The following is a 23,012-nucleotide window of genomic DNA, read 5'->3' as shown; positions in this document are numbered from 1 at the left end:
ATCAATGTCGTCAGTAATACAGATGGTAGATGGTTGGGTGAGTCAATGACCTGGGGATCCCCAGGAATGAGTGGCGTTGGAAAAGGGTACGTACCAGCTTATCTAATGGCCGTGTTATCGCCGACGAGTGGCCGGCACACTTACCCGATTAGTCCCCTCCGACAACGGCCGACTTTCCTCTGACGAAGTTTTTGGCGGCAGCTCAATCTCAAAAGTCTCCATGTCATAATTCATAATTGCCTCCCTCACGCCCTTCGCTTGATATCCTCTCCTCCCAGGCAGACGCTCGAGTATTGAGGTTGATTCTTAGGCAAAGGCTCTTCGCTGGATCAGTCGTCACTGTTGGAGGTGTCTCCGGCTTGAATGTCCTACTCATTCACTGCGGAACCTGCGCAGTCGATTGACGAGCATCCCCTCTCCCAACACGCGCTCGGCCACGATGCCCAACAACAACCACAAGCAGAGGGACAACGGCATGACAGAGTACCGTTCTCGCAACAGAGTACCGGCGACATGTCAGCCTCAAATACTATCGATATAACCACCACTCAACGCATGATCTCCGCCACATGGGGCAGCATCTTGACCTCACTGCTGGGTATGTCACCACTCTCAGCACGACCTACCACTAGCCCTTGCTGACTCTTGTATAGTGACACCGCTCGATGTTGTGCGTGTACGGTTACAATCCCAGCAACCTCCTCCGCCCTTGAATATCTCCCGGTTTCCCGCATACTCTACCAACTTCAAACACCTGCCACCCGATCTGGGCGTCAACTCATGCTGTCGAGAAGTCTTTTTTGTCGGAAACAATGGTCAGTTCTGCCTTGCGGCAAATGGCTCCGTGCAGGAGTCTTCGGCACTTGCAGCTGAATGTGCTGTTGAAGAAACCCAACGAAGGACTTTCAATTCCACCCTAGATGGCCTGAAGAAGATTGCAAAGAACGAGGGCTATTCGACGTTATGGCGCGGGCTGTCTCCGACGTTGGTGATGGCTATTCCTGCCAACGTCATATATTTCACAGGCTACGACTGGCTGCGTTACCATCACAACAGCCCGGTCAGGAAGGTCTCATCCGATGCTTATGCCCCTCTGGTTGCTGGTTCGATCGCACGGATAGCAGCTGCCATTGCCGTGTCGCCCATCGAAATGTTCCGAACTCGAATGCAAGCGACCTCTGGAATTGATACGGGAGTGTTTAAAGAAACTTTACTTGGCCTGCACCGCATGACCCAGACCCAGGGATACACATCGCTATGGCGTGGGTTGACTCTGACCATGTGGCGAGATGTACCATTCTCTGGCATCTACTGGTGGGGATATGAAGCAATCCGGAACAAGTTGACCGATGCTCGACAGTTAGCCAAAGGGCAGCATCTCGACCCTGCCCGCTCCATGACCGGTGGACGAACAGCTCAAGCACACGAAAACCACACAACCACCTTTGTCGACAGTTTCGTCGCTGGTGCGGGTTCCGGCGCCGTTGCTGCTTTCGTCACCACTCCCTTTGATGTCGGCAAGACTCGCCAGCAAGTCTATCACCATGCTGGAGACGACGCTCCCTCGGCCGTGGCGGCACGAGAGGCCGCCAAAGCTGGCAAACATATCCCAGAAGAGCTGTCGATCCCACGCTTCCTGTACCACATTTTCACCGAGGAAGGCATGAGGGGGCTTTTCAAGGGCTGGGCTGCGCGCTGTCTAAAAGTCGCACCGGCATGCGCAATTATGATCAGCAGCTATGAGATGGGCAAGAAATGGGCGAAGACAGTGAACGAAAAGAAGGAGAAGAAGGCTATCGCTTAATTTTTGGGGTCTGGTCAATTTCCAGCTCCGCCAGGGAAATGGAGGACCTGTTTTCGTGATGAATATGAGTTCATTCAATGAATTGTACCAATACCAATGGGCGCGGTTTCGGGTCCTTAATGTACAGCTGGCACGGTGTTGGTGGAATCCTTCTTAGCTACAATATTATGAACTCCTCCCTCAGGGAAAGGAAAATGGCGTTGCAACTTTAACCTCCGTTCGACGTTATTATGAATTGAGCGCTTCAGCATCACCCCAGACTCATTGCATCTTCAGCTCAGTGTTTCCACGTATTATGTACGGGCATTCTCATCGTTTTCGACCCTGGCCAAACGTCACCATCAAACAGATCATTACCTAACACCATTACGCCCCTCCAGTTCATATATAAAGCATCCTATGCCATACTCACATCCCCTGGGTCCTGCATGCCACATCACATCAAACTAAAGTTGCGACATCAGCGCGGCCTGGGCGGCGGTCGACGCCGCCATCTTGACGCCGCCCTTCGCCAGATCCTGCGCCACGTACTTGCGCACGAGCAGGTCGCGCTCCTCCTTCTTCTGCCGGGCGTACTCGGGGTCGTTTAGGGGGCAGCGCGGGTCGACGTCCGGCCCGGGGCAGGTGTGCGGCCGCTCGTTGTCGCGACACCGGTGCCGTCGCCGGTTCAGGGGGCATTTGGGGTCGACGCACGTGCACGGGTGGCGTGGGTCGTCGCACGCGTGTGTCGTGGCCACGATCGGGCATTTCTTTTGCCAGCATGGGTGCTCCGACGAGGTGTGGTGGTGGTGGTTGTTCCCGTACGTCCGGAGACGCATGTGTGCGTGCGGAGTGTGCTCGTGGTCGTCCGGCTGGTCGGGGTTTGGTGGATTGGAGGGCTGATTGGGATTTGATGGCTGGCTAGGGTTGGGGGGTTGATTTGGGTGCGATGGTTGACTGGGATTCGATGGCTGGTTGGGATAGCCTGGTTGATTCGGGTTCGGCGGTTGACTGGGATAAGATGGCTGGTTGGGGTAGGACGGCTGGCCTGGTGGATTGCCGTTCTGATATGGAGGGCAGTTGTTCTGGTAAGGGGGTTGACAGGACGGATCGCCATTGTGGCACGGGGGCTCGTCATGGTTCATCTTGTCTGGGGGGTTCGAGAACTGCGAATGGTTATCGCAACTGTCCTCGGTGGGAGCCTCTGAACCCGAGTCTTGATCCATGTCGCGGTCGTGGTCATCCCTAGTCCTCTTGTGGTGAGGTGGGTGATGATGCATGGGCGGCAAAGGCGGCGGGAACTTGAACCAAGGGATGCGATTCGGGTTGGGGCCTGGTATTTCTCGAACTGCTGTCTGTGGGGGGTGCTTCGAATCGAGCGAGCGATCTGACCAGCGGTCCGTGTCATGAGGGGGAAGGTGTTTTCCGCGCCGCTTGTAGCAGTATTTGTAGATGAAATAGCCAATGACAGCCAAGACGACGAGTCCGACCACACTGCTCACGGTGCCCTCGACGATTTGGGGTACATTGTTCTTCTTCGGAGCGTCACCAACGGCAACGGTGCAGTTCTCTGGCGGCAGGTTCGAGGTCACACCGACGACGAAGATGGAGTTCTTGTCGGCGTTGTCGGCGGTGACCTTCACGTCAATCGTGTCGGTACTGGGAGCAACGACAGAGAACCCGCTACCATAGTAGCTAGAATAGTAATCTGCTGAGCCTTTGGCAAGGGTCTTGCCGCCAGAAACGATTTGGACCGCCAGAGTGCCAGCATCGACGCTTTGAACATTGAACGTAAGCTGCTCCTTAGACCGTGCACTATAAGTCATGGTTTGTGTCTCGGAGCCCGAAATGAAGTGCGACGCGTCGAGACCAGCCAGCAGAGTGGTAGTATCTCCGTCTGGATTGTCGTTTCTGGTAAGACCATTGACGATGATACCGTCAATAAAAGCTTTGGACGCATTGTAGTTCTGTATGGTAAAGTATCTTCCACCCGAATGCATAATCGACGAAAGGACATCTGTGTCCTGCAAACTGGAAGAGTCGTCCAGGAACCCGAATGCCACTCTGATACCGAGGCTGGTAGCACGGTTGATTTGATTCACGAGGTCGGAAGTACTCGAGTCCTAGGGAACTAGTCAGCGTCACTGCAGTAACGTTTTCCGAGTGCATGACATCGAAGTTGACCTGTAAGCAAATGAAAGCGGAAGATTGCCCACATGGTAAACCCGTCAAACAAAAAGGGGGAGCTCAATATCAACGTACCTCTCCGTCAGTGAAGACTAGAATGCCACTTCGTCCGGCAGTGTCTCCAGTTTTTGCCGCGGTAAGTTGTTGAATGGCCATTTGAACACCGCCTGCAATATAGGTGCCGCCATCTGCGCCGATCTGTGCCAGCGAGCTCGCAGCCGCACCGGGGTCTCCAAGCGGGTAGTCCAGATAGGCCTCGTCGTCAAAGTTGATGACAGTGACCATATCTTGCTTCTGGGTACTGGTCACCTCGCTCTTGGAAATAAGCCAGTCAAGGACCATCTTTGCAGCGCTGACGCGATATAAGTAAGGGTCTGAAATTTCCATAGACCCAGAGCTGTCGATCACCAGGGCAATCTTGCGGTCGCCATTGTTTGAGTTGGCTCGCAGGTTTGTGCAAACCGGAGATGAGTCGTCTCGTGGAAGGAGATGGGCATTAGCAATGCTCGCCAAAAGAACATATGGCAAAGAGAGAGTAATGGAAAACATGGCAATCAGAAGAACAATAGGGCTGCCATGGGGTAGCTTTCTCTGCTGGGTCAATGAGGGTCGCTTCGACCCTATATGTTGTCTCTCGCGTGGTCATCAGCTGGAAGTCTGATGGAAACAGATACCACTCCCGATCACTTGGCGGGCGCTGCAGATGGCCGTTTCTGTCAAGACAACCTCCACATGAAGAAGCGACAAAATGCACTAGACAGGAGAGAGGCAGAAGGGGGATGAGATTAACTCGTTGAGACGAGGGACCGAGTCTCGACCAACAGTTGCTCCGCTGCTGTTTGTTCACGGCTGAGAAGTCTTAGGCACGAGGCTGGACAGCAACAAACTAGTGAATTGTCCTGAACGGCGCTCGTATTGTCGCCTTGATTTTCTCGTCTTGACCGTGTGAGCCTTCCAGCCATTCTCAATCCAGAAGCACTAGATTGAGAAAAAGAGATGGCATTGTTGCAGAAATCAGAGTTTCTATGCATGAAGTCTCAAGTTCTCGTATCGCCGGGGCTAGATTCGCCAAGAGAGTCCGGGTTCTCCCTATGGCGTTCCTGGGAGTGAGTTCAGGTCTTGACATCTGGAGTGTGTTCTCGGCAAGTTCACGAAAGTCCATCAGAACGTGTGAACGTGTGAGCCTCAGCCTTATCAGGGCCTTGGCTGCGATCTCCGCTGCGTACTTGGCCGGCGCCACAAGCACATTCATGGCCTATGAGTTCATGGACATCAGGGGTTCTCCCAGGAGGGGTCTCATCGATATCCCTTTTGCTCAGTTTAAAATTTCCCCGTATTGAACCTCTACACACTGCCAACCGCCCGGGATGCAGGTTTTAGGTTGGTTAGAACGTTGACACGGTGGAAATTAGACAAGGCGGAGTTCCTCTTGGCGAGCATCGGGATTCGATGAAGCTTGTTGTCGCGAGGTATGAGGTACAGTGAGGCTGAGAGATGCGGTCGGAAATTCATGGGCGAGAAAGTTCCGAAGCTTTGCCAAGGGTCTTGGCAAAAGCCAAGACATCAAGCGGGATGTTCTTCGAGCCCCTATTCCAGTCCCAATGGAGGTTGCCAGCACCGCCGCTTTTGGAGGTGCGCTTTCCTTCTCCCACACCCATCCGGGAACCCAAAACAAACACTTCTACCCTCACCACAATCACCATTACCTTCACCATTACGATGGCTGGCGAAACCGCTCTTGGTCCGCAGGCTAACTTCAACATCATTGCTACCGAGATACTAAATGTCAGGAATGGATCGCCAGCAAGCTATCTAACAAGTGTATTGCCTATCTATAGGCGCGGACGACAGAGATTCCGAAGCTGGAGAGCTTTAGAAGGCAGTCCGCGACCCGTACGCTTATATACATCCAGCCCCTGAGAGTCTTGGCACCCCTTATTCGGGACAGCACCTCTTGTCCGTAACACTAAAGATACCAAAAACACCTACACTCGCCGACGGTTCAGCAACTTCTCGACGAGTTCCGTGCAATAAGGGGGTAGTTAACGAGAGACACGACGGCAATACGGCGAGACATTGAAAATGTCCGTCAGCAAGTTATCGATGTTCGTCAAGAGCTTATAAATACAATTACTGCGTCGTATGTACAGTTCAACTTATTTTAGTATTACTATACTAATTCTATAGGAATCATATAATAACGCAGCCCGCGTTCAGAATACATACCTTCGAAAGTCAAAACGAAAATCTTGTATCGTTTATTAACGCTACTGTGACGGCAAGGCACATATGGGATGGAGAACGCTCCAAAGATGTGAATTCCTATTGTACGAAGGACTAAGCTGGAGAGAAAAAGAAAGAAGAAAGGGAGACGGCGGCAGGTACGGGACTCGGTCAGCCAATCAGATCGCCGTTCCGACTGATCTGGGTGACCCGGACTCCGCGGCCGTGACAGCTACTACCGGTGCCGCTATCCTTAATTTCCCTCATATGTCATTCGAGATTCGATACTACAACAACTGGGTATTCCTACGCAGGGTGCAGATTTAGCGGAGGAGAAGCGGTTACCCAGAGCTCACCTCGGGTTACTAGAGGTCGCAGCCTCACCACATCCATAAGTGACACGCTGTACGAAGTGCACGAGTCAGAACTGTATTGATAGTTTACGATTGATGAGAATCAAGATCATGATCTAAAGCAGCGGCTAATTTCCCTGCAAAAACTTTACATCTCTGGAGTCACCATTGGTCCTGTTACACTCCATGCCCTCGTATTGATCACAGGAGACTACACATTCTAAATATATATATCGGCAACCTGGCCTGCTGTCCAGGATGTGCGCCTTGGAGTGTTCGTATTTCTGCAGCCCTTTTGCTGTGGCAATTTCCACAATCTGGCATGCGAAAGGACTCACTCGTGTAAGTTCCATTCTGATCAGGCATCAGGGCATTTTCTGCTGTATATATAGACTGCAGCAGCAATGGATTGCTCCTGGGGTGCCTGTGAGTATCCTGCCCGTTCTTTTGGTTCAAATATCCCCAAGTCGCTCGTTGCATTCGGGTTCAACAACATTCGTCTTCTGTCCAAACCAGCCCAATAGCCTCTGTTGTGGAATCTCTCCGAGCATCTACATTCCACCTGGTCCATCATGTCTTCCGAACAAGGTTACTCGGTGGTCCCTGTGCAGCGAATCTTCCTGCCCATCAGGATCGTTCAGATGGTCTTTACCGTCATCATCTTCGGCATTGCGTGCTACCATCTTTCTCTGGCTCCGAGTTATGATGTGGGATCCCACCCCCTGAATGTTTACGAGTATTCAACTGACATCTTGCAAGGCTGGCGGCCTTAGCCTCTTCACCGCTCTGGCCACTATAATCTTCCTGATCTACTGGTTCGTGGCAAACAGTCCAACCAACACTCATCTTTACAATTACTGGGCTGTGTTTGCTGTTGAGCTCTTCGTCCTCATCTTTTGGCTCTGCACCTTTGCCCTCGACGCCGACAAGGTCTCTTTGTACGTCCAGGCTACAAACTATTCGTCAAGCTACGATGGTACCGACTATTCCGGTGATGGTACCACCAGCGGTAGCGGCACCGTCTGCTACGCCGGCGTCTGTGTCAACTACAAGCGCGACCTCTACAAGCGCAGTCTCGTCAAGCGGGCTACTGACTCCGTATCTGCAACACTATATGTCGCCCTTGCACTGTCGGTGATCAATTTGTCAGTACTCCAACCCCCTCGCGGGTCAACGTCTCTGTGCACTAACGGACTTTAGTATCCTATTCGGCGTCACCTTCGCCCTCTACACCATCAACATGTTCCGGCACCGAGCTGCCCTTTCGAATGCAAAAGGCAACAATATCCCCATGGGCAATGGCCACGTGGCGGCCAACCGAATGGAGAAGGGGATAGTCATGAACGGACGCCAGTGAACACATGCTGCTTTGATGCCAAACTTAGCCTTGTGGTACAATCACAAGTGGTCTGTGAAGAAAGCTTAGAGGAATGAAGAAGGGCGTATAGGTTACGTACCGGATGGGTTGTCACAAGGAATATTAAAGCGGCGTGGCCGGCATAATAATCTGGGCGCCCGTGAAAACGCCAAGGCTGACGGCAGCAACGACGCCCCAAAAGCCAACAGGTATCAGATGGACTTCTTCTGACAACGATTCTTAGACATGATTTCAGTCTGCAATAATGGGTGCTATACGGACTATAGGCATTGTTGTGCTAAGCATCTCGTTTGTTGTCTTCGTTGCTCTCTTTGGTCGACTCCCCGTCTTCAGGTGAGCGACTTTCCTCCCCAGTTAAAAGTCGTCTGGCCCCAGGTTCTCACAGGCTCTTACAGGAGGACACCTATCGCCTTTCTCCATCGACTGCTCTGGAAAATTATCCCAAATGCCATTGTATTCATCGATGAACGGCTCACTGGCCGCCGTGTCACGCGTAGTCTCGCGAGAACGGGTGATTATCTCATGAATGAGAAACATCCACTTATCCTTGTATGTTTGGGGACCGAGCCCCAAGCCCGGAACGATATACGCGCTCACAGACGCCTCTAGATATTCTTTGTCCTCTTACAGGTTGCCGGCGAATTTCTGTTCATTCCAGCAGCATGGGGTCGTCTTTCGACCAGCCAAATAGCAGTGTTGCCCCCTCTGATTGTTGCCCCTCTGGCGTTTCTGTACCTTTCCAATACTACATCCTCAAATATCACCCCTGAGAATCACCGGTCGGCAATGTTGGCGTATCCCTATGACTTTGCTCTCTTCCATCCAGGCTACTTCTGCTCTACCTGTCGATTTCCAAAACCAGCCAGGTCTAAGCACTGTTCTATATGTAAGGCGTGCATTCAGAAACAGGACCACCACTGCATCTGGATCAACAACTGCGTGGGAAGGAACAACTATCTATGGTTTCATCTCCTCCTGGTCAGCATAGCCACACTGCTTTTCTACGGTTCATATCTGGGTTATGTCTTGCTCGACCGAAGACTCCAGGAACGCCTCGTGCCGCCAGCGCTGACGAGAGGCAGTTTCACGGCCAAGCGGTGGAGCACCAGGATGACATGGGGCGAATACGCACACGCTTGGGCATGGGCTATTTCCATAGAGTGGCGTATCGGTGCCGTCATGATGCTGGCTATGATGTGTATCCCGCTGGCGCTGGGATTTCTTTCCTATCACATCTATCTCATCTGGGCGGGTATGACTACGAACGAAAGCTCGAAATGGAGTGATTGGAAAGAGGATATTACAGACAAGGTAGTCTTCAGGGCAGAGATGACTCGCCTGAGAGAAACCTATCCACCTCTGCCTGAAGACGTCGAACCTTTGGACAAGGATGTGAAATGGCCGGCGGGAGTGCGGGCCAAGTGGTGGCTGGTGAGGACGAGAGATGGCAGACAGCCCACAAGGAAGGTCAGCAGAAAGGCAGGAAATACTACAAATTCCGGGGCTGGAACGGGAGGAAATACGAACGGGGAGGAAGAGGTGCCGGACGAGCGTTGGGAACCTGTTTCTTCAATTGCACAGGTTGAGAACTTGTATGATCTGGGTTTCTGGGACAACCTGTGGGATGGACTGTTCAATCACGGATGAGGCCGTTCGTAGCACAATAGGAGAGGACTATGGGAGTGCCGGAGACTCGTACTTGAAGACAAGTTTCTAGGTATATGGTTTTCAACGAGCGTCGAGCATTCGAGAACGACAACCGAGTACATTTACTCCATTCCCCCCAAACCGATACCCCCTGGTTGGTATTATTAGAGTATGAGCATAAGGCGGCTTTTCTTTCCATGCTGCAGGTTCGATTGCGTAAATCGTCGGCCCGAATATCTGGCCTAGCGCAACAGCGAGTCCACATCTCGTCACGTGGATTGGTGCCGGCCTCGCCGCCTTTGCGGTGAACTTCCCAACTTTCGAGAAGATTGAACCGCGTTTCTAGCAGTCAGCCATATTTGCAACGAGTCTCGATCAATCGACGGCGAAAGTCGTTGCGAGACGCCCGTGATTTCAGGATGCTTGCAAATGGCTCCGCGACCTGCCAAAAGGCAGCGCAGATCTACCATCGTCCTTTCCGACGGCAGCGATGAAGACTCGAACCCGCCGTCTCCCAAACCTGGAAGAGCGACGAGTTTCCAACGGGAGATCACATTCGATGGCAGGACGTCTGCAACAGTGTCTCCAGTGAAGTCCAGACCGACGAAGCCTGCCTCAAGGAAGGCTGCGGCTCAACCCTCCCCAGCGTCCTCGCCTGAAAAAGCGAGAAAGAATACGAAAGTCAAGACCGAGGTAGAGAAGAACAAGTCACTGCACAACTTCTTTCACAAGGCGACAGAGGAACAGAGATGGAAGAGAAAGTCTGAAACATCAGATGTAGAGGCCCAAAATAACGGCGAGCTGAGCGATGCCATCGAGGACGACGATCTGTCCGACGAAACTTTGCAGGAATTAGGATTCAGTAAAGGCAGATCTCACACCAATGCAAACGGGCGCATACCAGGGACGGTGTCTGCGGTCGCTACCTCCAAGCGGAATGCTGATGTTGGAAGTCTACCATCGACCCAGAGATTCGTCAAGCCTGGAGCAGCATCAAATCGAAATGTCAACGATTTTGGAGACCCATCTCACATCGATAACCACGACCACCGGCCCTGGGCCGACCGTTATGGACCTACAAATCTCGAGGAGCTTATGGTCCACAAGAAAAAGGTAGCAGATGTTCAGAATTGGCTGCAGGGCAAGTTGGAGGGGCACAACAATCAGAAGCTGCTCGTACTAAAAGGCCCAGCCGGCAGTGGCAAGACCACAACCGTTGGTCTGGTTGCAAAAGCGCTGGGCTTGCAACTCGTCTCGTGGCACAATCCTGCTGTGTCGGAAGTGGGTGCGGGCAACTCAATATCCGCCCAATTCGACGAGTTCTTGAATCGAGGCGGCCAATTCGGTAGTTTAGCATTCGATCAGGACACTTCAGAGCGAAATACAAGAGAAGGGGACTCAGGCCGTCGACTCCTGGTTATTGAGGAGTTTCCGGCAACGATGACGAGATCTTCGAGCACCCTGCAGTCATTCAGATCCGTCATCCAACGCTTCCTTGCTCAGGCTAACAAGCCTTCTTCCACGGCATTTCGTAGCCAACAGAGCTCCAAGGACATCTACCCCCCGGTGGTCATTATCATCTCCGAGACTTTGTTGTCATCTTCCACAGCGCTGACGGACAGCTTCACAGCTCACCGACTGCTCGGCGCAGAGATCTTGAATCATCCATTCGTGACCACCATGGATTTCAACCCTGTTGCGCCTACAATTCTCACGAAAGCGCTCGACTTGGTAATGAAAAAGGAAGCGAGAGACTCACGTCGACGTAGAGTTCCGGGTCCGGCCATCATCACAAGGCTAGCTGAGATGGGCGACGTCCGTAGTGCCGTCAACTCCCTCGAGTTCTTGTGTGTCAGGGGAGGGGATGGGTTGGAATGGTCCGGCACCGTTGCGGCGAAAGCGAAACGGCCATCGAAGAACAAGGAGAACCTGGCATTGACAGAGGTGGAAAAGAATTCTTTGCAACTGGTCTGCCAGCGTGAAACAACACTCGACATGTTCCATGCTGCGGGAAAAATCGTTTATAATAAACGCGAAGATCCTCGCGTATTAGACACTCGAGCTCAACCACCACCAAAGCCGCCGGACCATCTCATGCATCTTTACACTCCAAAGGCCTCACAAGTGGATATTGAAGCCTTGCTCAACGAGACAGGCACGGACATTCAGACATTTATCTCTACCTTGCACCAAAATTACATTCTGTCATGCAATGGCGATATGTTTGAGGAGTCTTTCGACGGCTGTGCTGACATCCTCTCGACGAGCGATCTCTTGAATCCCGAGATCCGCCAAAACAGGCGTCGCCATAACAACTCAAACCCTAACTATGGGATAACGCAGTCAAACATCCAGACAGGAACTTCGGATACACTCCGACAGGATGAAATTAGCTTCCACGTTGGCACAAGAGGCCTGTTGTTCCATTTACCACATCCGGTTAATCGGGCAGCGGCCACTATACCGGGTGCGAAAAGAGGAGATGCATTCAAGATGTTTTACCCGGCAAGCCTGAGGTTGTGGAAACCCATCGAGGAGATGGAGGGACTGTTGGAGACATTTGTCTATGGCGGTGGGACCTTGGTTGGCAGAGGTGATGGTTCTTCCGTGTTTACTTCTACCAGCAGAACGGGGACTATGTTCGCTGGCGGTGATAGGGGCGTTGCGAATTGGCGAACGAAAGAATTTGCGCTGGACAACGCCACCAGTAGCTCTTCGGCACGAGTCAAGCAAGAGCCGTTAGACACATCCAACCCCAGTCTCGTACCGGAAGGTTTTGAAGGCACCGCTAACAACCCACCTCCTCCGATTGTGTACTCGAAGGATATCTTGACAACCGAGCTTCTGCCATACATGACTCGCATCTTTACGGCGAGGAGACAGGATACAACAACCTTAGAGAAGATTACCAAGTTCAAGCCGACCACCTATCTATCCACAGAGGAAGATGGATCTGAAGAAGAAGACGATATGACTATCAATGCCACATCTGGCGAAGGGGCTGGACGGGCGCAGTCCCTCACTCCAGCCATCAGAAGCGCAAATGCAACGCTCAGCAACTCGACACAAGGTCTCAGGAACTTGAAGAACGACGTGCCAGTAGCGGCTGCCATGGCCGTGGAGAAGCTCTACATCTCCGACGACGACATCGAGGACGACTAAGTGCCCCCAACTATCGTGCCACTTCAGGTAATCCTGACATGATTCCGATGTATCAGGAGAGCAGACTGTCCCCAAAGTCCCGAACCTAAACCATCCAAGAAAAAAAAAAACAGTGTTACAGAGCAGGTGGGTGGGTTGAGAGAGGGAAAAAAAGACTCCCCATAAACGGCGTTTCCGGTCCAATCCGGTTTAGAAAAGAAGCCGTTTTGAGTGATTGTTCGACGATGGAGCCAGCGCGAATTACTACTGCAGGGAGGGAGAGCTGATACTGGACTGTACCTTGTACATCGGGAACAATACACAGGAAAACTTACAACACACGGAAGGAATGAAAATCATCATCATCACGAGCGTCCAGAATAGATGGAATCTGACACTTAGCTTCAAACTACATAAATGGCCCCAAGAGGTTTTGCTTCTCCTTGATTTGATTGCTTGATTTGAGTCTTCTCCCGAGAATATAGTCCGTAATGATATCAAGTAACCACTTGCCAGTTGAGTGAGTGACTGCTTGCTTGCTTGTTAAGTGCTTATGTACTGAGTACTAATGTATACATACACTTTAATTACATACGTTGCACAGCCTGGGGAAGGCTGTATCGGAAGAAGCTATATGGAATACTCCAAAGAGACACCGCATAGAGCGAGTACTGGTTCCTGTCTCTCCTGTTATGCTTGCTGTGGCCAATGCGGCGATCCTCGACTCGTATAGACCGTCATTATAATGCTTGTAGTTCCTGTCCCGTCTCATTTCTTTTCTTTTCTTTCCTCTCGGCTTTTGTATTCCCCATGTGTGGAAATGGCTTCGTCACCTATGGTCCCCTGACTGACCGTTTCTGGTCGTTTGCCTTGTGTTGTGCTCAGGTCTGCTGGAACCATCCATCCTCCTTAATGCGAAAGACAAATGTAACCCCGGTAGCGGCAAGCAACCCCAAGCATAACGCCGTTGTCCCATATTTATCATAGTACCTCGACACACTGGCCCTTCTCTTGCGAATCATCTGCACCCGCAAATAATAAATGACAACACTATATATCAATGCTGCGGAAGCGACAATCGTAAACCCCCAGGCGGAAATCAAACTCACATTATCTCCAAAATTTAGAAGCGCCGCTGCAATGGAGCCGATGATGATACTGAATTCCAGCCACGAGAGAAAGGTGCGTTCGGCAGCAAAGTAAACCTTTGGTTCCACACGAACGGGCACATGGATGCGTTTGCCCTTGGGCGCCTTGAAGCGTTTCACTTGGACTTGCCCGGTGAGCTGGTTTCTGCCGCCGGCAATGCCTCCGTTCTGTGGTAAACGGGTGGTTGCAGGGATTTTCTGGAAGAGGTTGAGCACACGATCGCCAACCAGGTGAGCCTGCTGCTTCAGAAACAAGGGGTAATATTTCCACGAGCTGGACTGGCGGGCTTGTTCGAGCTCGTCTTCAGCATCTTCTTCTTCCGAGTCGTACAGATACTCGTCCGAAACACGTATGGCCGCGACTCTTTCTTCTTCGTCTAAAGAGTTGCCAGGTGCCGCATAGCTGTCTTCTACGGCGTCTCGGTTCTGAGCCCGACTATGCTCGTCGAGTGCTCGTCGTGCGGCCTTCAAGCGTCTTGTCCCTTCATCGTCGGTCTCCTCAGACGGATCAAACATGGGTGTGGTCTTTCCAGTGGTCTGAGCCTCAGCTGATGGATCGTCTGAATCATACTCGTCCTCATCGACATCACTGGTTGAGTAGCTGGCTGTATTGGCAGGTCGTTCAATGCCGAAGCGGTGGGTGATAGGTTTCCGAATGTCAACGTCCATCTGGGGGAACCAGAACGGAAGAAGATTGATGCGGGTAGGGAAAAGGGTGGCGGTGCCATGGATGAATTTCGAAAACTTGGGGACAGCTTCGACCAGATGGCTTGCCGTCAAGTCTCGAATCCACTGAGGTGGTTCTTGGCCGGCTTGGGTCTGCAACTTGACTTCAAGGACGGCGTAAGGGAATCGTTCAACATCCTCCGCAGGCAGCTGGGGAAAGGGCCAGTCGATCCCAATGTCCATTCGTCGCCAGTTCTTACCGGCGCGCTGTCGGCCATCAAGATTATCTTCGCGGACCATGGTCAATTCGGTGTCCAATGATATTCTCACACGGGCGTCACCTGGAAGCTGGAACGCCGTGCGGTGGTAGAAAGACCTGGTCACGGGGACGAGTTTCCGGCTGATAACACGGTATTGGATCTCTCGAGCGAGCTGTTCGAGGTCGTCAATCTCCTTGGCACTCTTCTTTCCCTCCTTTCGCATCTTCGCAAAGACCTCGTCCACGGTCAATGTCCCGTTCAAAAAAGCATTGACATTCTTCTCTTTCAGCGTGAACCGGGCTTTGACAGACTTTTCCCCTGTCCAATCTTCGCGATGAGTCTTCCTCTCCACGAAGATGGTCTCGTTTTCCATGCCACCGTACCATCGAAGGCGGATGGCCTCGGCGCCTTCGGTCTTCTTGAGACGACCCATATACAGCTCCCATGTTTCCGGGTTGTCGTAGTAGATGGATGAGATGGCAGAATCCTTTTCTTCAAACTCCTTGTTGGGGTTGAAGACCAAGACAGGTAAATGCTTGAGGATGATGAGCTTCAACTCTGTGATATTGTCCGGATGGACCCAGTATTTGGTTGTTTGACGGACAAAGTTCTGCTGGGAACCGCCGGCGCTGCTGTCTCCTTTTACCGGGTTGCCCCGCGTGCGGACCAGGTCGTAGAGTTTCGAGAGCTTGACGATAAAGGCATCATAGTTGTCTTGAAAGAAGGGCTTTGCTTTGAGGCGGGTCGCGAAGGAAGGACGTAGGATCAACTGGGTTTGCTTGTCATGCTTCTTAATGATCTTCTGAAACCCCGTGTAGTTCAGTTGTGTGAATTTGGCCAGGTCATGAACGTCAGCGATAATGTCGGAAAGGTCGGCTTCTAGTAGGTCGAAATCGTTCTCGAGCTCCTCGTCGGCTTCTGAGCCATTCTGATTCTGGCGCTCTTGCCGTTCGACCACCTGTTTGACTTCGGACTCGGCCGCCTTGATCCTTGATATTATCTCCTGGCTCTTGAGCTTCTGGAACGTAAAGACCTTGTCCAGCTCGGCCTCCAGCAACCGAATAAAGTTGGCTTCGTCGTCGTCGGTCCACGACTCGCGCTCGCCACTTTTGCCATTAACGAAGGGCTTCTTGAGGGCGGCTTTGAGGTCGTCATAAGCAATGTAGTGCCAGTAATAGTCCTTGATCAAGGACTGGCGGAGCTGCTGACCGAACCTAGAGGAAAGGTGGGTGGTTAGCGAGGAATACAACAACTGGGCGGGGTTGGCTTCAGGGCATACTTCATGGCGAGAGGAACGGGAAGGGTGCTGCCAGACTACGGCATTGAAGGGAAAGAGATGTGAACGTATGGTCGACTGAGTAGAAGTGACGAAGGACATAGAGCTTAATCGTGACGAGAGATGCAGCAGAGAATAATAGACAAATGCTTTGGGATCATGGTGCAGCAGAAGCAAAGCTCCAAAGCTAACAAAATTCCATGCAGGTAGAGGTAATGGCCTCGATGAACCGCGAATCGGGCTCGTTTGCTGGAGCTTCCGGCTACGTAGGGGCTTCATCTGCGCCTCGGTGCTGACCCAATGGCAACGGCGGGTTTGGGGAACGTGCGCCTGTCCTCGTTGCTTATAAGGCCAAAGCGTCCAAGGACAGCAAGTGGCTAGCCCGCTAGTGGGGGCTCTAGGGGGTCTGGAGCGCCGGTCTAGGTACCCACTGCTAGCATATTCGGGCATCGGTGCCCACCCCATCAGGTACATACCCTAGCCTAACAAGCTGCCTCGTGGGTAGAGAGGAGAAAGATAGGCTTCAAGCAGCAGTATGATTAAGTGGGATGAAGATCTCAGTAGGGCACTCCACCATTGAGATGCTAAACCGTGAGTGTTCAATGTCAAAATTGACTATTATCACCAAGTCGCCGACGACAAAGAATTATTACCACAGCACCAGTCGCCATCAATGGAGTCCCTCAGTGACGACAAGTCCGCACACCATGTCCATATGTATCATGTACCTGCTCATAATAGCCTGGCGAGGCTGAGAGAGATCGTCTGCGGGCCAGAGCATCCACCAATCCACATTCTGGTAATATTAACCCGACCATGATACCACAGATGAGTGGGGTTCCTCGATCTACCGAGTACAGCTTCCCATAATCCATCTGCTTGTCTACAGTGCTCGAGGCATGGGCCATGTCCAAATGAACATACGCAAAAGGTAACTGCGATAGTCGTCGTCTGCGACTTCCGCACTGGGACTGGAACCAAGACAACACACAACAACACACAGTCGTCGTCACTTGGCTTTTTCTCCATCTCTTCATCCAACCCTGATATTGAGAAAACGGCACCAACCATCTCCATCTCTTTCTATCAGGCAGTTTCAGCGACCAAACTCCATTGCATTCCATTCCTCGTCCCTCGTTTCCTCGCGCCATCTCTGCACTTCGTTCGACTCATCAACCCATCAGGCAACCGCGCTAGCCTCAAAGGCAGCCGCAACCAGCTGTCCGAGGCTGTGCTCTGTGTTTTCCACCCATGAAATACCTTCTTCCGCCTTTGTTCCATGTGATATCTCCCGCCTTCCGTCTCCATGCTCATCTAACCCCCTTCCCGCCATGACGTCCTCTGCAACAACCCAGGTGGCTCTGAGCCAGGTTCCCGATCTGCCCAACGAAATCTTTCTGCTCATTATCCAAAGATGTCCCCGAGCCACCTTGAAACAGCTGCGACTGGTGTCGAAGAACCTCGCTCACATGGTTGACCCGTATCTCTGGCGCAAAGTGGTTCTGGTTCCAAACGACCACTCTATCCTTGGCCTGTACAGCGCATTGCAGGGCTCAAAGGTCCCTCGTCATATCACTAGTCTGACATATGATGGCCGTTTTGGGTCGTTCTTCCATTGCATCAAGGGAATTCCGTCAGACCGGACTCGCCCCATTTCCAAAGAGGAACGTCGCAAAGTGATGGCCTTCCTCGACCGCACCGGCCTTGAAAATTTCAAACCTTATGAAGAGGCCGCCATCGAAGTGGCCGTCCTCTCTAGAGCATTACGGATCCTGCCCAACCTGCAGGTGGTCCGCGTCAAAGAACACGAAGATGGGTCTCCTATTGCGGCAGCCAAGGTTCCCTACTTCTATCTCAGGTTCTGCAAACGCCTCAGGGTCGACCCAGAGACGGTCAATTGGAGTTCGATGGCGGGGACTTCGGGTAGATCCTACACCAAGGGATTTCTTACCGCCGCTTTCTCTGCTGGCTGCCACCTTCACACCTTCAAGGCAAAGAACATAGATGGGCGGTCAATGTTTGGAGTGGTGCCTATCAAGGCGCCCGCCGGATTTCAGCAAATTCGTATATGTCGAGCCGTCACCGAGAACCTCCGCGCCCTGGAGCTCTCTTTCCGGAATGACACGCTGATGGCCACCGCCAACCATATTGAATTGATCCGCGCCCTCTTCGCTGGAGCCCCGAACATGAAGACGCTGAAATTGCGGCTCACGGATTGCAGTGCCAGTCATCACCAGTATACTGAGGATGACTTGGTTTCGGATTTTTGTGGACTTCTGGAATCCTCCGCCGGAACATGGTCGTCTGCGCCTCTCGTCCCAAGACTGGAAACCCTGATTGTCGACGCCTGCATCTGCCACGATGAGGACTTTCTTCACTTCTTGAAGATCCACGCCGCCACCCTGCGACGCTTGGAATTGTCCAACGTGACCCTCATCGGTGGTGAAGATCGCCGAGAATGCTGGGTCCGCCTGATCAAGCACTTGAAGACAGATCTCAAACTCACTTCGGTTTCCTTCAGCGGATGGTTCAGCAACGGGGGAAGGCAACAATGGTTCGTTGCAAAGGATATTGGAAGCACAGACAGGCTGAAGGCTAAAGTGGAAGCCTATGTTACAGATCCACGGATTCGAGAATGCCCCCTCGAATCCCTCGCCATCAAACCAAATCAGGGTGATGTCGAGCAACCGGCAAATGGAGAAGAATTTGAAGGGGACCTGACCTGGACCATGATCTACTCCAACCAGACAGAGGACCAAATGGATTGGCAGCTGCTCCAGCCATCATTCGGCGTCTCTTCAAACGAGGTATCCCCACCCCCGTCAGCGTCTGGTGATGTCGGTCCGATAGAGGAGACGCAATCTGATGGTTACATAGGGCATGCCGGTAAGCAATTAGACGACCCGGAACAGGACGAGTCTCACGACGAGTCCCCAGACGACAAGCAATTTTGCGCCCCTAAAGCAGTCGTGTCCTCATTTTTCAAAATACCTCAGGCCCAGGCTTATGCGGCTAAGGGGCTTCCCGTACCTGCCACCTTGTCCTTGTACCATTCTGATTGATAGAGGCCACAGGACGGGTGGTCTGGTATTGTTATCCTATGCAGCTTTTTTCTGGGTGCTCTGGTCTTTGATGGCAGCCTGTCTCTTTCTTATTGATACATTGCTCGACATAGCCAGCCAATGTGGATTTTCAAGGCTGCGCAGCTCGCAGCCAGGATAAGCCTGGGGCATTCAACGTCCGTATTTGTAGATGTCGAGGGCGTCAGGACTCAACTTTGGGATGGTGGGTGAGGCTCTCTCGCGTTGGGTTAACGAACATCACGACATAATGACGGGAATACATCAAACGATGAAACTGGGAGCCGAGACTCGAACAAGGGCTTGGTTGTATATCTAGTAAAAACGATGCTGGCATGAAAGTCTTCGCTAGTTAGTTAATTGTGCTGGACCTTGGCGAGGATGAGTGCTGGGTAGCTAATCCCATTGACGGAATGCGGTCAGAAAACTGTAAATCCCAGTCGAAGATTCGGGTTTCTCTCGATATCAAGGAGGATGGAGCCAAAAAAAGAATGGGAAAGAGAAGGATCGGGAGAAACAACTGCTTCCCCTGTGACTAGTCCTTCCACGACCTGGTTAGGAATGGGGACGCTCCTCGCCTGCTGTGCTTCAAGAATTCTTATTCTTATATGTACAACACGGCCCAGTCTCGCCGGACACGGGCAATTGGTCGACTGTAAGGCCTTTCAGGTTCACTTGTCTTCCTCCAAGATTGGGTGCTGGCGGATTCGAAATTCCAGTGCCATCCTACAGGCCCGGCTCGTGGCGAGACTTCCTCCTTCTGTCTATCGCCCATCACAGCTCCCCATCTGCCCTCAGGACGTCTTTGCTATGATATGGCTCGCTCAACAACGTGGTCTGCCCAGCCCTCGGCTCGCAGGTCATTCTCTGTTTCCCCTCGTAAACTTGTGGTCCCGGCCGCGGCACCTTCGACACATCATACCCACTGATGGTGGCCGAGTCCTTGAGCGCCTGCAATAACTGCTTGACCGTCTCCGGTGTGAGATCCTCGTAGTAATCGTCGTTGATCTGGACCATGGGCGCATTGACACAAGCACCTAAACATTCGACCTCGAGGAGAGAAAAGAGCTTGTCTTCGGTCATGTGGCCCGAGTGGATGCCCAGAAACTCTTCACACGCCTTCATGATCACGTCGCTCCCGCACCCGCCCAGCATGCACGGCGTGGTGGTGCACACCTGGACGAAATATTTCCCGACTGGGTTGCGGTTGTACATGGTATAAAAGGTGGCAACTTCGTAGACACGCATGGGCGGCATCTCGAGGATCCGGGCCACCTCATTCATCACGCTGATCGAGGTATAGCCGTGTTGGCGCTGGCCCAGATCCAGCAGGGGCATGACGGCAGCCTTTTTGTACTGCGGCGGATAGCGCTTGATGATCTCATCGATGAGGCGGAGGTTCGTCTCGTTGAACTTGAAGGGGATAGAGGGGTTGTTTTCGGGAGTATTGCGATGCTGCCTTCTCTGTTAGGGGGGCTTTCTATTGGGATGAGATTTAGGTGTGCTACTGACCACGGCAAGCGATTCACTTCTCGACGACGGGGTGGTTGAGAATTGTCTGGGATGGAACAGCTGTCTTCGCGGAGCTCGGGGAGCTGTCCTGGTCGCCTGGCGTACCAACTGTGGCACAAGCTTGGACGCCATGGTGGGCGACTTGGTGACTTGATCGCAATTTACTTCGAGGACGACCTGGTAAAATGAGCCTGCGACGTCGAGAAGGCGAGACTGTACAGAAGGAGCTTCCACCAATGACGAGGGAGTCAATGTCATTGTGCTCTTAGGGGGAGTATGATCCTCCATATCAGCCAGCTTTGCACTAACATTTGTCACGATTCACCGTATTGGTGATGAGTGGGTCGTCATGACTGTCATTTGAAACTCCGCAGCCGTAGCCTTTCCCCTTCTCCACGCTGGCCAGATTGAGTCGCCAACGAACGATGCGGTCTTGATGAATATACTCTCCTTGAAAGGCACGAGAATGAGGCTTTCATCCGTGGTGGGCGCGGTGCTCGCGCTGTGCGTCGGAGTCTTCGGGGCAGAGTCGAATCTCACCGAACGTCGAACCACGCAAACGATATTAGCAGGCGACTTCAAACCTCCCCCAGTATTCGAGAACACCAACCTCGTCCGGACCATCAACCTCGAGAAGGGCTACGTGCGAGAGACCACCAATGTGCTGGTCACCAACACGGACAAGTCGCCCCAGTCGGACTACTATATTCCCTTTGAATATGACCTGATGGGCAAGATTGGCGGGTTCGACGCCCGGGACAAGAAGACGCCAGAATTTCCATTGAAGACCACCATTGCGGCGCTGTCTGCGGTGTTGGACGATCAAGGCGGAACCTCAAGGTATGCAGAACCAGTCCCGGTTCGTCGCGGGGAATGGTAGCTGACTGCTCTAGACCTACTCAATACTATGTCATCCACCTCGCGGAACCGCTGCCACCCAAAAGCACCGTCACTCTCTCAATTTCGTGGAACGTGCTGGGTGTTCTGACGCCTTTGCCCGCCTCTATCAGACAGGAAGACAAGCAATACCTCGTCTACAATTTCTCCGCCTACGTGCCCTCCGTCTACAAGACCGTCAAACAGAAAACAAAAGTCAAGTTCCCGTCCGCAGACGTCCCCGAATACACCACCACCAGCGGCTTGACGTCGGCCACCGACCCAGAAAAGCAAGGGACGTCGTTCACATATGGTCCATACGATACGGCCAAGGTCGAGCCAGGCACAACCTATCCGGTGACTGTGCGCTACGAATTCAACAAGCCCCTCCTTGTCTGCAGCCTTCTCGAACGAGACGTCGAAGTGTCCCACTGGGGAGGTAATTTGGCGACCGAAGAAAGATACTGGCTGCGCCACGACGGTGCTACACTTGCGAACCAATTCTCTCGCCTGGCATGGAGCACGCAAAACTTCTACATCAACGCCGGGCAGGGGTCTACCTCCGCCGTGAGGGAACTGAAGGTCCCGCTGAAACCAGGCACGGCCGACCCGTATTTCACCGACGACATTGGAAATGTCTCGACATCGCGTTTCAGACCCAACAACGTCCGTGAAGCAAGCCTGGAACTCAAGCCTCGCTATCCCATCTTCGGTGGATGGAAGTATAGTTTCCGCATTGGCTGGAACAATGCGCTCTCTTCTGCCCTCCGCCAGCTCAAGACTCAATCCGACACCTACATCCTGTCCGTCCCACTCTTGGAAGGCCCCAAGATGCCGGAGGGGATTCAATACGAGCAGCTCGTTTTCCGGGTCATTCTGCCCGAAGGTGCTAAGAACGTCAAGTGGCAGGCTCACGGCGGTACGGGCGTTCCGCCTCTGCACGCCGAGTATGATCTTCACAAGACGTTCCTGGACACTTTGGGGAGGACGGAGTTGAAGCTGACGGCCTACAATGTTGTCGACGAAGCGAGAGACGTGACCATCCTGGTGACGTACGAATACCCGTTCCTGGCCGCCTTCCGCAAACCCATGACCATCTTCGCGGGATTGGCTGTGGTGTATGTGCTCGCGTGGTTTGTGGGCAGTGTGGACACGAGTATTGGCAAGACGAAGACGAGGTGATATCTTACTACTCTGGTCTGGGGAGTGAGGTGCTGGAGCAGGTTGACACTTGCCTTGATGGATGGATGTATACCTCTCTTTTTGGTCTGTAGATTATCGTCGAAAAGTGGCCCCTTTTTTTTTCCTGGGAAGAGATAGAAAAGCTAGGTAGGGGTTTCAGACCCCTTCGGTGAAAAGAAAAGTGTGGAATGGTCCTTTCTTCTGTCTATCCCCTCCCCTCATTGCACGTTCATTTCACTTCGTTACTATTCAAGCGTCTGGATTCGTGATACCTGTGCCCGACTCGTAAACCATTCCCCC

The 23,012-nt window shown here is 52.5% G+C and overlaps 9 protein-coding genes across 9 annotated transcripts; 6 read left to right on the top strand and 3 right to left on the bottom strand.

The window, feature by feature from the left end:
- Positions 1-363: 363 nt before the first annotated feature.
- AYL99_07516 (hypothetical protein) lies at positions 364-1,804 on the top strand (the record flags this gene model as incomplete). Its single annotated transcript, XM_018839025.1, has 2 exons — positions 364-598; positions 654-1,804. The coding sequence occupies 2 exons, from the start codon at positions 364-366 to the stop codon at positions 1,802-1,804; spliced, it is 1,386 nt and encodes a 461-aa protein (XP_018691793.1).
- A 446-nt stretch (positions 1,805-2,250) lies between these two features.
- On the bottom strand, positions 2,251-4,312 carry AYL99_07515 (hypothetical protein; the record flags this gene model as incomplete). Its single annotated transcript, XM_018839024.1, has 2 exons — positions 2,251-3,906; positions 4,046-4,312. 2 exons carry the CDS (start codon positions 4,310-4,312, stop codon positions 2,251-2,253), a joined length of 1,923 nt encoding a protein of 640 aa, XP_018691792.1.
- A 2,806-nt stretch (positions 4,313-7,118) lies between these two features.
- AYL99_07514 (hypothetical protein) lies at positions 7,119-7,903 on the top strand (the record flags this gene model as incomplete). The annotated part of the gene is made up of 3 exons (XM_018839023.1): positions 7,119-7,253; positions 7,306-7,691; positions 7,747-7,903. 3 exons carry the CDS (start codon positions 7,119-7,121, stop codon positions 7,901-7,903), a joined length of 678 nt encoding a protein of 225 aa, XP_018691791.1.
- Positions 7,904-8,168: 265 nt separating this feature from the next.
- On the top strand, positions 8,169-9,571 carry AYL99_07513 (hypothetical protein; the record flags this gene model as incomplete). Its single annotated transcript, XM_018839022.1, has 3 exons — positions 8,169-8,257; positions 8,320-8,473; positions 8,534-9,571. 3 exons carry the CDS (start codon positions 8,169-8,171, stop codon positions 9,569-9,571), a joined length of 1,281 nt encoding a protein of 426 aa, XP_018691790.1.
- A 429-nt stretch (positions 9,572-10,000) lies between these two features.
- Positions 10,001-12,733, top strand: AYL99_07512 (hypothetical protein; the record flags this gene model as incomplete). Its single annotated transcript, XM_018839021.1, has 1 exon — positions 10,001-12,733. The coding sequence occupies one exon, from the start codon at positions 10,001-10,003 to the stop codon at positions 12,731-12,733; it is 2,733 nt and encodes a 910-aa protein (XP_018691789.1).
- An 860-nt stretch (positions 12,734-13,593) lies between these two features.
- Positions 13,594-16,070, bottom strand: AYL99_07511 (hypothetical protein; the record flags this gene model as incomplete). Its single annotated transcript, XM_018839020.1, has 2 exons — positions 13,594-16,000; positions 16,066-16,070. The coding sequence occupies 2 exons, from the start codon at positions 16,068-16,070 to the stop codon at positions 13,594-13,596; spliced, it is 2,412 nt and encodes an 803-aa protein (XP_018691788.1).
- A 1,323-nt stretch (positions 16,071-17,393) lies between these two features.
- AYL99_07510 (hypothetical protein) lies at positions 17,394-19,124 on the top strand (the record flags this gene model as incomplete). The annotated part of the gene is made up of 1 exon (XM_018839019.1): positions 17,394-19,124. The coding sequence occupies one exon, from the start codon at positions 17,394-17,396 to the stop codon at positions 19,122-19,124; it is 1,731 nt and encodes a 576-aa protein (XP_018691787.1).
- A 792-nt stretch (positions 19,125-19,916) lies between these two features.
- On the bottom strand, positions 19,917-20,912 carry AYL99_07509 (hypothetical protein; the record flags this gene model as incomplete). Its single annotated transcript, XM_018839018.1, has 2 exons — positions 19,917-20,597; positions 20,655-20,912. The coding sequence occupies 2 exons, from the start codon at positions 20,910-20,912 to the stop codon at positions 19,917-19,919; spliced, it is 939 nt and encodes a 312-aa protein (XP_018691786.1).
- Positions 20,913-21,120: 208 nt separating this feature from the next.
- AYL99_07508 (hypothetical protein) lies at positions 21,121-22,712 on the top strand (the record flags this gene model as incomplete). The annotated part of the gene is made up of 2 exons (XM_018839017.1): positions 21,121-21,494; positions 21,548-22,712. 2 exons carry the CDS (start codon positions 21,121-21,123, stop codon positions 22,710-22,712), a joined length of 1,539 nt encoding a protein of 512 aa, XP_018691785.1.
- Positions 22,713-23,012: the final 300 nt, after the last annotated feature.

Source organism: Fonsecaea erecta (genome assembly GCF_001651985.1).
Source record: "Fonsecaea erecta strain CBS 125763 chromosome Unknown Scaff6, whole genome shotgun sequence".
Classification (NCBI taxonomy): domain Eukaryota; kingdom Fungi; phylum Ascomycota; class Eurotiomycetes; order Chaetothyriales; family Herpotrichiellaceae; genus Fonsecaea; species Fonsecaea erecta.
The sequence above is the reverse complement of the archived record's forward strand: the minus strand, read 5'-3'. Positions and strand labels throughout refer to the sequence as shown.